At 52.1% G+C, this 12774-nt stretch overlaps 1 protein-coding gene across 1 annotated transcript in view; it reads left to right on the top strand.

The window, feature by feature from the left end:
* The first annotated feature begins 2777 nt into the window (after positions 1-2777).
* LOC132023740 (transmembrane protein 132D-like) overlaps positions 2778-12774 on the top strand; it is a 176745-nt gene continuing 166748 nt past the window's right edge. The window contains exons 1-2 of the mRNA XM_059409890.1: positions 2778-2808; positions 3660-3716. Of these exons, the coding sequence (XP_059265873.1) occupies positions 2778-2808; positions 3660-3716 (88 nt within the window). The remainder of the gene's footprint in view (positions 2809-3659; positions 3717-12774) is intronic.

Genomic DNA, 12774 nt, shown 5'->3' on the forward strand with positions numbered 1-12774 from the left:
AACCAACTGAGCCACCCAGGCGTCCCTCAGATCGTATTTTAATAACATCACCCGGGACACCGGGAGGCCCAGGGAGGCAGCAGGGAACATAATCGAGAAAGTCCTGTGTTACCCCTCAGGGAGAAACCGTGTGGATCCAGCCTCAGCAGTGGTGTGCAGGGGAGAAGAAGAGAGAACAATTCACGTTCAACATGACGGCTCCGCAGAGTTCCATGATGGATTCTAACCCTGGGGAGGGGGACTTCCAAGTCTGTGAGCAGCTGGGGAATGGTCACGGCCATTGATAGATATGAGATGGGCTGGAGGAAAAGGATAGAGCGTGTATATATCTTGTGACATGATAGAAAAATTAAATTTTAATTGTCCAAAGAAGACGCCCAACAGGCAGCTGGGAATTCAGTGTGGGTCTCAGGAGGGATTTCTTGGGGAGACCTGGCTGCTGGGTGAAGCAGTCGTGTTGCCAAGGTCCCAAGGAGAACACGCAGAATTGAAGGAATAGATTCCTGGAGGACACAGAGACAGGGAGAGAAGCAGAAACCCACAGATTGATCCTGAGGACAAATCATAAAGGAGAAGAAACTAAAAACTATGGTCACAAAACAGTGGGGTCACAAGATCAGGAGGAACGAGGTGAGCAGGGTCAGATATTAGCGAGAAAGTAAGACAGACAAGAAATTCAACACATCCATGAGATTTGCAATTATTGGGCCACTCGCAACGTGTTGGAAATGGTTTTTGCAGACTGATGGGAAAAGCAGACCTCACAGCCGGCTAAACAATGGAAAATCTATTTAGGATTGGCAGACAAAGACATTTTCAACAGAAACGTGGGATCCTAACGATTAAGGATGAATGATTATTTGTACCCTGTGACCAATTAATGAAGGAACTTTCTACTCATCAGATGATTTAACATTAGACACACGTAGAGATTAATGACAAAACGAAGAATCAAAGTTTAACACTTGTAGCGGGGACTGTAGCTTTCAGAGCCGATGGGATGCCATTGCTCCTCTAGGGGAAGTCGAATATTGAAGCAAAGTGATGCCTTCACAGATGGACGAGCATAATCGGGAAGAGCTTGCATTTATTGAATAATGCCAGAAACACCGCATATCTTGTTTCCCTTCACCCATTCTCGTAACTCCAGGCTGCACGGGCTCCTGAGAAAAACACAGCCGTGGACATTGATGCTCAGATGTACTGACTTTGAGCTTTTCTCTTCCTTGTCACTACCTCCCTGCCTGGGAATCATCTCTTGGGAAGGTTTGGAGACACCAATCAATGGAAACCCATTTCCAAATGCTTAAGCAAAATGGCGACTCCCTGGTTCCCATGAGCGGCTGAAAGTGTACACACAGGTGTGGTGTCCAGACCAGCAGGAACCGGCTCTCAGACTTGCTCTGGGTTCTCTTGTTCGTTCTCTAAATGTTGGCTTCATTCTTTCAGTAACCATGTAGGGGACCTGGTTTTCCTGGAGGCTCTGGACCTCACATCTTTTCAGCTTTTCTGCAAGTTAAAAAAAGGACTTCTGTGTCTCATTTGCCATTCACAAATTCTCAAGGAAGTTATCAGCCCCTGAGTTACACATTCACCCACCGGACCCGTCACTGCTGCTGAGGGAAGATCTGCCGAGGTCTTCCCTTGATCATGAACCCAATCCTGTGTCTGGGAGTTTGCAGCAAGGCTCTGGGAAGACACACCCATGACCATCCTGCCGCCAGCGTCCCAACTCTCTCCCGTCAGAGGCTTGCTTAGAAAGCCTTCCTCGCCACTTCTGCCCCCACTCACCACACACACCAACCTGGGCAGATAGGTGCTTGTATCTCGATCGTCCCATGCCAGCGGTCGAATCTATTGTAAGAGACAGAGATTTCTGCCCCCTGGGGGAATCAGGCACCCTGCCCTTTATCTGTTGTGCTTTGCAAGACTGGAGCTTTAAGCATGTGAGTCTGGTGGGGTGGAAGTCAGGAGGAGGAAACAGCACTTGGTCTATTATGCTGTTCGTCTGATGCTGGAATCCATAATCGTGAGCCTAAATCCCTTCAGTTGGGAGAAGTCAAGGTTATGGTTGATGGTCTGTGGTGGACGGTCTGTGGCTGAGCAGCAGAACTAGCAGGGGGCTGGATGAGTCTTGACTTTGCCACGGTTTCGATGTGCAGCCTTGACTCAGGGAGGCTTTGTGTCTTGATGTCTTCATCTGCAAAGTGAGGAGGAAGCTCTAGAACTTTTCAGTGTTGATCTTCTTGGACACTCTTGCCTGCTCCCAGGCACATGGCTTCTCATTCCTCCCTTCAGCAGAGCAGGTGCACGGGGCTTCTCTGTGTTTGAATGCTCACAGGTACTTCTCTTTTGATAATGTCACTGGTTTTCCTCGGTGAAACAGCCCTCCCCATCCTCAGTACATGGGGTTTGGTTTGGTTCAACACCTCCGTGCAACTCAAATCTGATTCAGGGCCCGTGGCCTTATTTGAGATGATGCCAGTCAGGCTGGGAACTGTTCATAGAACAATCAGAAAAAAAGCGGTCAACGGAGATGTCCACACTGAGGAAAGCCAGGTTGGGAAGATGGAGAGATGTAGGGCCATTTAAACACCTGGATCCAGCCATTCCTGAAGGATCTACTTGGAATTTGTCAGTTACTTGGGTCCACGAAGGACCCAGGAGCCAATGTGAGTCGGTTTCTTTAACTTGCAAGTTAATGGGTCAAAATGAATACAGGACAGGAACCATTTGTGGTTTCTGAATCCTGACAGCCCAGCCCAGGGCCTGGCAGAATGTGGGTGTCTGATGTAGGTGTTTACGGAGGTGAGTTCCAATCCACAAGGGGTTGCTTTGCTCCTGGCAGGTGTTCTGGTCACTACTATTGCTTACCAAATTGTCCAAATTTAGTGGCTTCAAAGAACAACCTTTTAAAAAATTTTAGGTCATAGCAGGATGGGGTTTTCTCTCCACACTAACTGGGAACTCCACTGGGGAGCCTGGAAGCAGGGGGTGACCAGCTGGCTGAGGACTGGCATTATCTGAAGGTTCCTGTATTCAACACATTGGAGGGACTCTGCTAAGGGCTTGAGACCAGGGCTATTCTCTGGAACATGGACACATACATGCCTCTCCATGTAGCTCTGTGGTCCCTACCCAGGGGTAGTTAGACTTCTTCCTTATACCCCAAGGCTCTGTGAATAAGGGCTCTGGCACCAGGTGACCTACCTTCTTTGACCTACCTTGGTAGGCACAGGGCATCACCTTTTCGTCAGTCCTTTGAGAGGCACAAGTTCCTTCAGATCCTTGGGAAAGGAACAGAGACACACCCCTGGATGGGGCAGTGTTGAGATGGCTTTGCGAAGAGCTTACGGCTGGGAGGCACGGTTGCGACCATCTTTGGGAACTAGAGGGTGCCACGGTTAGCTCCTGAAGGACATTGATTGGGTCAGTGGTAGGGAGAGGTTAGCATTGTTGGATAAATTAAATTATCAGAATTAGCAATGGGTTATTTATTACTTATTCGCACTCATTCCTGTAGTCTTCGTTTTCCTGCCCAGCCTGAAGGCAGAGAGTGGTGGACAAGAGTGCTCTGGAGGAAGGAAGGGCCAAGGGTGCACCCACACTGGTCTCAGAAGGCGACCGGGGGGCACCTGTGCTTTCTGCTGCCCGGGCAGGTGATTGTCGGCACCGGCTGAGGCTGGACTCTGGAGGGGCCCAGTTCCCCAGCCCAGGTGAGCAGCTCGACTTCCTGCCACCATGCACAAGTTATATAAACACCCAGCAACACCGTTTTTAAACAGCAAGTCTGACACTCAACTTGAACTTGGAGGTGCAACAGCTCACGAACAGAATCTGAAAATCTGGCACGACTGGTTTCTACCCCAGTCATCACTTTTCGCTAAGTGTGTGCACGGTACGAAAATCAACAGAGAGCTTTTACCCCTGCAGACACCTCATCAAGGAAAATTTGCGATTATATAAGGTGTCTTGTGGGTTTTTTGTTAGTTTGTTGCGTTTTCTTCCCCCCAAGCCTTGGCATTTTTATGCAGAAGAGAAAAACTTTCAGAACAACAGGGAAAAAAAAAAAACCAAACCCAAGTTATTTTAAACTCTGGGATGAGTAACGTTGATTTGTAGGAATTGTTTCTCTGACTTCTGGGTTATTGATGTCTGAGAGGTCTAATGGGAGCAAAATACCAACACGATTTTCACTTACGAGTCTGATTCCCATGGAGATCATTTAGTATCATGCTAACAAAATCTGTATCTGGCCTTGACCCGGCAGAAACACCATAAATTATGTGGATAGTCAAATAGCGAAACTGGACAAGGAAAAAAGACAACATTGTAAGAACGCATTTCTGCTCCTAGAAAAGAATAGTGGCTGATTGCTGTCTGCTAAGCAGAGAGCCATTGCCGGGGTGCTAGGTACCAGTGGGTATCCTGAATCAATCCTAGGACAGCCCAACACGTCAGGTGAAAGCATCCTCTACAATTCTGAAGATAAGGAAATGGAGGCAGAGGGAGGTTAAGCAACTTGGCCGAGGTCACACAGCTTTCAGTCCAAATCCAAGTAGAGGCTTCCCCGTAACCCAGTCTACTGCGCTACCACAGGCTGGACAGGGGAACTGGGAAATTAACAGTGTGGCAAGTTTCCTGCTAGCAAACCCCAGTCGGAGAAGAGAAACGTTCTGGAATGCCTGCATTATCCTGCATTATTCTGGGCAGTTAGAATACAGCAGGGAACAAAGCAGACAGAGCTATTGCTCTCAGGAATTCACGCACACTCCAGGTAGGGGAGAACGGCATTAAACCAACACGGTATTTCTTATCTCACACACAGTATTTTATGTTAGTGTTTAGTATATAGCACTTCAGTGTTGACAAGCAACGTGACACCCTACAGAAGATGAGGGTAGAAAGCTATTATGTCCAGGAGGGAGTCTGCCTTGGCGTGATTTCTAGCAGAGACCAGAATGAGCCTTATACATATCCAACGGAGGGGTGTTCCAGGCAGAGGGAGCGGTCTGTGCAATGGCCCTGAGTCAGGAGCAATGCTGGTGCGTTGGAGGAGGCAGTGCCACTGGCTGAAACAGAAGAGGAGCAGGGACAAGGCGCGCAGCTCACAACACCCTTGCCGAGCATCGCGGGAATGAGACTCTCACTGAGTGATGTGGGAGCCATGGGATGTGTTGACCCCATGGGACCAGAGCTCATTTAAGTTTCTCCAGTATTTCTTTAACCAGGCTGGAAGCAGGAGCCCGGCTAGTGGAGCGAGTTAGAGGACAGATGAAAGATGACCCTTTGGGAGTGAGGGGCCACCTGGACCCGGACTAGCGTGAAACGCTGGGGTTCATGTGGACACTCAGCTATTTCCTGGAACGTGAGAAATGATGGGATGAATGAACAGACCAGCAGCCTGGTCTGTTCTGCTGTTGCCTTTCCCAGAGCTCCAGACCATGTCGTGGGCCCCACGGCCAGCAACGCCTAAGCTTTGCAATATACATTGCAGACATCCAAAAACACATGGCTTTCCCCTCTTGCATCAGGTGCAAAGGTCCTGGGACAGGGCCATGGTTGGTCTAGCTCAGGTGCCACTCTGGACTAGTGCAGGGTACTCCCAGGGAGAGGTGCACCGTCTTGCAGGGTAAACAGCAGGGCCAGATGTGGTAACAAGGGGCACAGCTGGAGGATCTGCCAGATACTACTAATCATCGGCCCCAGGGGGGTGCATGTGTGAAAAGCTCCAGTATTGCTAGTATGATAATCTTAGCCAAACTAATTTTTTGAAGGCCAATGTTGGGGGGAAATTTCTGAAATATTTGATAAATATGTGCGCTTTAAATGCAGATTCCTCATGACAGGTTTTCTGCAAATTTCCAAAGCAGTCTCAGTACAGAAATGCCAGAACAAAAGAAAAAGGCACGAAAAAGAAGGCCCAGAGACTGGAGTTTTAGCTCGTCTGAAGCATGGAACGGAGTCATCGCTACACGTGGACACTCCTCTCGCACTCACACTTTCTACGTAATTTAATCGGTGTGCCAGGGTCTTTAAAAGGCCACAGCAGTTGAGTCTATGACTACCCCTTTCTGGCCCAAATGCAGCCCGAGGGACTGAACCAGGCACTGGGATGGCTGGCTGTCCCCTTGCCCCCTGCCCCACGAAGACCTTTTTCACCAGGCACTGCCATGCTCGGCGGTGCTGGTACAAGTCCGTGTTTCTTCCAGACTCACTGGTCTTTAAATGATACATGAGCAGGACCCCGGGGCTCTCTCTCATGCGGCCCCACGAGGACCCCCCAAAGGACCCAGGTTTGTGTCTTCCCTGGAGAGACCCTCTGCTTCCGCGGAGGACGACAGAGGACGAGAGAATGTGGAGGAAGCTGTCGGCAGCGCCCTGTTGGGAAACATTCACTTGGATCATCAATATGGGTGCATGAGCTCGATTAAAAATACAGCTTGACTAATTCAAACCTGACAACTTGTGTCCTTGGTGACAGCGGGATGTGTCAATCATTGAGTCTCTTTATTCCCGGGAAAACAGGTGTCTTGAGCTGCCACATTCTCACCACTAGGGGTCACTGCAGGCCCACGGATGCTGCCTTCATGCCCCAGGACCACAGGCCCTGAACGTTCTCCCTCCCTGGGCAAGAGGGAACTTTCCAGAACGTCCCGTCTCCAGGGGCTGCTTTTCAGCCTTTTGGATCCACTGACATCATAATGAAAACACGGACCCAGGACCACCTGTTTCTACTCTTTTGAAGCAACAGTTTAAAATGACCTTTTTGGGGCACGTGGTTGGCTCAGTTGTTGAACGTCTGCCTCCCGCTCAGGTCCCGATCCGCGGTCCGGGGATGGAGTCCCGCACAGGGCTCCCTGCTTGGTGGGGAGCCTGCTTCCCCCTCTGCCTCAGCCACACCCCCTGCTCGTGCTCCCTCTCTCTGTGTCAAATGAAAAAATGAAAAAATTAATAAATAAAACGATGTCTTCAACCACCACCCCACCCCCCAACCACATGTGTAGTAGACTCGAAGCTCACTGACCGTGTCAGGTCACTCTGGGGGAGGCAGACCTCTCTCCTGTGATGAGTTAGAACTCGGTTTATAAAGAACTGCCCTACTGGCCTGTGGATCAAGTCACGCACCCAGCAAAGAGCTTTTGATAAACCCAAAAAACTGGCATTGAGGAATTGTTAGAAGTAATCTTTTCAGAAGACTTTTGGGATGATGTGGAGGTCGGGGTCCTCTTGGGCCAATACATCCAGGGGGAGCTGAGCGGGGACCCGGAGATCATCCCTCCCCCGTGGGTAGAGCCCCAGGCAGATGAATCTGCGTCGTTGGGGGACGCTTGCTTCCAGGAAGAAACTGGAATGTATGTGTGGTTTACGCACCGGCCGGGGAGGGCTCTTACTAGGAGGGAAAACAGTTCTCCCCAGCTGTAGTATTCCCGGCCCTATTATTTCCATTTGTTTATTCCCCAAAGCATCCTTAAAGCAATTCCAAATTAGGCCGTTGAGAATGTCCTCCGCTTTCAGCTTTGAAGCCGTGTTCACATGGTTTACAACAACTCTCTTTGATGCTGGCAAATTCGACAAATTGCCGGCAAAGCCTTTTCCTCAGTGGCTGCTCCGACCCAGGGTGGGATCAGTCCCCCTGGGTGTGACCCTCAGAAACGCTCTTTCTGGGCAGGGGTTGGGGGGCATTTTCTCGGGGATAACACTGGGATGTGCGTGTGTGTGTCTGATTCAGGGACTTGCCATCTGCTCCCTGGTTCCCTGGAAGACACAGGGAATATACATTCCAGGTGTCCAGAAACACATGGCTTTCCCCTCTTGTGTCAGGTGCAAAGGTCCTGGGGCAGGGCTGTGGTTGGTCTAGCTCAGGTGCCATTCTAGACTAGTGGCAGGGTACTCCCAGAGAGATGTGCACCGTCTTGCACCCCTCTGAGGGGTGCATCTGTGAGGTCAGAGCCCAGCCCTTGCCAGCCATGAGAAACACCTGTTTTAAGGCACTCCAGAAACCAAACCATCTGGGTGCCTAGTTAGAAAAGCAAACGGTCCTTCCGATGTGTCAGTCTTACCGGGTGGCATGTGGGGCCCAGGAAGCTCCAGCCTTCTCTCCTCTGTGGTTGGCCGTCTTGAGGACTGAGGCACAGTTTGGGGCTTTCTGCGGATTGAGACCTTCAGACCGACCCAGGGGTTGATGGCACAGCCTCAGAAAAGGAAGGGGCAGCTCCTGCAAGGTGCTGGGTCCCAATTATAGCAGAGACGGGGCCAGGAGGGCCTTGACTTTCTCCCACCACCCTTCTCCCCCCACCCCAGGCGTCAGCCACAGGCTTCTTGCTGGGCTTTGGGCTTTGACAGCCCTCACGGACTTCGCACTTGCTGTCCCCTCCACCTGCACATTTATGGCCCAGATCGGCCCCGTGGGTCCTTCTCTTCAGGCAGGTCCTGCTTCTAAGGCCAGCTTCCCCGAGACGCCTTACCAGCCCTCTCTCAAGGTAAACAGGATCCTGTCCGGGGTTCTTCAAGGGTCTTTCTAAAAGCATCACGTTTTTTGCTCGGTTGCTGTCTGGTTGTCCCCATGAGAATACAGGCTCCGTGGTGGTGGGTCCCCTGGCTAGATCTCCAGAGCCCAGCCAATGACAGGCATGTCATAGATACGCACTGTGTGCAGCTGGGGATCCGCAGAAACCCCTCACCACTGAGGACCCCGCCTGTGAGGACCACACTTCCCCCTGCTAGGCCGGGGATCCGGCCTGGCTCTGCGTCTTGCAGGGAGAGGGGGTGCGAGCGAGCAACAGCAAGCCGCCTCGTCCCAGTCTCCAGGGAAAGACACGTGTACAGAAAGCCCGGAAGAACTCTCTGCAGCTTCTCCCCAAGCGCCCTGGGTTCCTCACCTTCCACAGAGGCTGAGCAGGCTAGAGGAGGGAACGCAGGGTTCACCCGAGAGTGCTGCTTACCGCTTCAGAGAGGACCCCGTAGGGTCTGTTGAACTTTAGTGCGGATCCATACATCAGTAAAGTCAGGCAAGTGGGGTCCCTTTAGGCCCACTGAGGGGTCACCTGGAGACGCCCTGGGTTACCTGGGAGGCTGAGAGCCTGGGTTCCTAACGTTTGCTTATGGAGCCCAAGGACATGAACAAGAAAGGACTGAGTGGTGGTGGGGGGAAGAACGGTCCAGATGTGAGGGAGGGGACCCAGAAGAGTCCGCAGGTGCAGCGACCTAACACGGTCATCATCCGTGCCTCCTGCTGGGAGTCCTGTGTGGGTTGGCAGGGGTTCTGCCCCCACCCGGACCTGCTGGGCCGGCGGATGGGGACGCCCCCCTTCCCGCAGCGGCATCTTCTCGAACCTGCGGTCTCCTCCAGCCTCCTGGTGGGGGACCTACAGACCACAGAGCAACAGGGGGGCTCTCGTGGCCTCATCCTGGAAGGGACCCTCATCACCTCTGCTCATCTTCCATCGGTCACCTTCTAGGGGACTGAGAAGCGCACTCGTGCCTGTCTCCAGGACAGAAGGACAGGTCCCCGGGAACCGCAGTAGCGTCATCCTCAAGGACACTTCCTGGCAGCCACAGGAGACAATCCTGCTGGAGGGATGCCGTCCCCCAGCCTCCCCAGCAAGCGCAGAGGTGTTCCTGGCGGCTCCGCTGAACTCCGGATCGGAACGCTGTCACCACTCTTGAAAGAGACAAGCCGTTTCTGGCCTTTTATTTCCAAGAATTTGGGGAGATTGACAGGGGAGAAAGGAAGTTTTTTTTTCAAAAAGCCTCCTGCAGGAGGGGTGATCTGGAGGCTCACACGCAGTGTTTCCCACACGTGAGCGAGTTCTCCCCATCTCTGCGAGCTCTGTCCTGGAGAGAAGACGGCCGGAGAGACCTTACCATTAGCGAGGCTACGCTCCCCTTCAAGTCAACCTATTCCTCAGAAACTCACGGAACTGAGTTTGAAAGGAAACATACCAGCAAGGTAACCGTAAAGTGGGACAGTAAAAATATGGATAATCAGAGCAAAAATACAGCAGCGTTAATACATTCTAGTTAGATGGCCTCCCTCTGAGCAGAAAGATGTTTCCTCTATTTTATTTTATTTTTTAAAACATCTTAATCTATTTATTTGAGACAGAGAGAGAGCATGAGGTGGGGAGTTTCAGAGGGAGAAGCAGACTCCCCACTGAGCAGGGAGCCCGATGCGGGATTCGTTCCTGGGATCCCAGGATCATGACCTGAGCCAAAGGCAGTTACTTAACTGACTGAGCCACCCAGGCGTCCTAGTTCCTCTATTTTAAAAGCAAGGGTACTTGCAACTATTAACAGTTTGTGGCAGTTTGAGCCTTTCTCTCTGATGCTACTGGAGGAACTGGAGGAGGAGGTCTAGTCTTTCAGCACCTAAACGCGCCTCCCCCACCACCGCTGGCATAATTCCCTTCCACACTGAAGTCCTGCAGGCTCCTTCCCACCATTACCAGCCCCGCCCCCCGACAAAGCCAGCACCTCCTGCCACCGGCTGTAGAGCGCACTTCTCTTGAAAGACAGCGACCCCGCAGTGCCTTACGTAACAGCGTAATCCACACAGCACATAGCACAACAATTAGTACTATTTAATTACTGACAAAATTAGGCTTACGCATTGATTTATGGCCCTGCAGATGAAACCCATATTCTTGCAGGAAAGCAACTATACAATTAATTGTAATCTTACAATTAATTGGAGAGAAACAAAGCAGGAGCTTCGGATGAGATGTTGTCCCAGAGGCATGGCGGCAGCCTGGGACCTGGCAGGCCTGGAAGCTTCTCCGGGGCTTGGAAGCCTCGGCTCACCCCACGATTAGTTGTGCTAATTACCCAAAGAAGATTAGATGTCTTCACTCAACCAGCACACTGAAGAAGCCATTCCTGTATTTTATTTTAGCCACTGATCAGGTTTCTGGAGTTGTAGCTTCCCCCAAAGCTTCCACAGCAAAGAATAGGAAAAAAACTTTGCCTAGCGGGCCACGCATAATAGGGAAATGGTTCACAACCCCGGGCAGGAGCTGGAAGCTGTCGGCCAGATTTCATCCTAAGGACACAGATAAATCTTCTGCAATGACACCTCTCCCCAACCCCTCCCCCCAAAAGGAACATCTGATGACGGCAATTCTGGGTGAAAAAAAATCTTAATTTGATTTAGGAATATAAAGGGATTGTTTTCCATAAAGAACAGGGACCACGATTTCTCGTCTATAAATTTGGGAAATGCTACAAAACAATAGACTCTGTTTCACATTAAGACCGACCCCGGCAGCCTGGAGTTGGGGTTTAATACAGACTCTGGGCCAACCAGGGGGAGCCCCGGCGAAGGTGTGCAGGGGGTTAAACCCCAGTTTCCCCCAGTTTGGAGGTGAAGGACCTAAGGAGGCAGGGGTCCTGGGACAAGCTGCGTGAGCTTCCCTAGGAGCCGGTTAATGAAGTTTTAATGGTACAAACCAGCCTCATTGGAGGGTTCTGGCGTGGGCTCGGCACTGGGCAGGGGGGAGGGCCGCTCACGAAGCTTCCAGAGGGATGTTAATATTTTCTCAAGTTCCGGAAGTGCTGACATACATCATCTCTTTCACTCTTGCTGCATTAGCTCTCTACAATTTTATAGGAGCCCCAAAGAGAAGAGGCCCACGTTTGAGAGACAAAAGAAAAACAGGAAGACGGGACATACATTAGAAGAGTAAGTGCAGAATCAAGAAGGCTTGCAGGTGTCAAAGAGAGTGAAAGCTGGAGAGACAGTCCCTTGCAGAGCCACACTTGCTTGTCTGATCTTCCTGGAAACTTTGAAAGCTAAAAACTCTTCAAGCTCTGGTATATTTTTGCAACCAGGGGCATCTGGAGTAAAACATCTGTTGCTCTCTTAGTCGATGATAATGACCCATTTTTACCTCCTGGGTAAACTCCCCTCCTTTGATTTCGCGGCTGTCTGTCGTCTAACAATATTTCGTAAACACTCAGGAAGCTTTCACTCCGATTTTGATCTGGTTAATTCAAAGGCTCGCAGGGAGCCCAAGAGTCCTTGCATTTAAATCGCAGGACGCTGCTTAGTGATCTCGGTTCCGGGTTGTCTTAATTAGGGATCCAGGGCGGTAGAAACCAAGAACCTTGTCTGTTTTCTCTCAAGGCCACGTTGGCTCTCCACCGGGCCATCCCCAGATGCGGCTGGGCCAGCGGAGGGCAAGATGGAATTCTTTGAGGATCCCTGACGTGGTGGCCATTCCAGGGATCCGGGCTGGGGGCCGGGACGGCGTGTCGGAGGCCCTCCTGCTCAGAGCTGGTCCGGAAAAGCCCAGCGCAGGCTGAGAGACCCTCCGCGGCGACCTTTGTGTCCACTGGCCAGAGGTTTGGTGGGGAAGGGAAGGCAAATGGGTCTCGCCACCTGTTGGGGGGGGTGGGCAGCTGGGTTGGGCAGCTCGAGCCCGGTTCCCAGCGGCCTCCCAGCGGCCCCTCCCAGCCTCGCCCGCGGGGCGGGGGTGACGGCGAGGGCGGGGCGGGCGGGCCGGGGGAGGTGGGCTTGACTTCGCCGATTGGGGCTCACGGCCGTCACTCCGAAAGGGTGGGGCTTTTCAAAAAAAGACAAATTCGGAAGGCAAAGCCCCCCAGCCGCGCTGGGCACAGCGGCGCTCGGTCTTGGCCAAGCGAGGCCACCGCGCGGGTCCCCGAGCCAGCGGGCGCTCCTCCGCGCGCCGGGGCCGAGTCTCCCCTGCCGGCCGTGCGCTCTGCGCGCCGGGGCCGCGGGCGGGGGCCGGAGCCGGGCGCGCGGGGGCGGCACCG

The sequence above is a fragment of the Mustela nigripes genome, chromosome 8 (genome assembly GCF_022355385.1).
Source record: "Mustela nigripes isolate SB6536 chromosome 8, MUSNIG.SB6536, whole genome shotgun sequence".
In the NCBI taxonomy this organism is placed as follows: Eukaryota; Metazoa; Chordata; class Mammalia; order Carnivora; family Mustelidae; genus Mustela; species Mustela nigripes.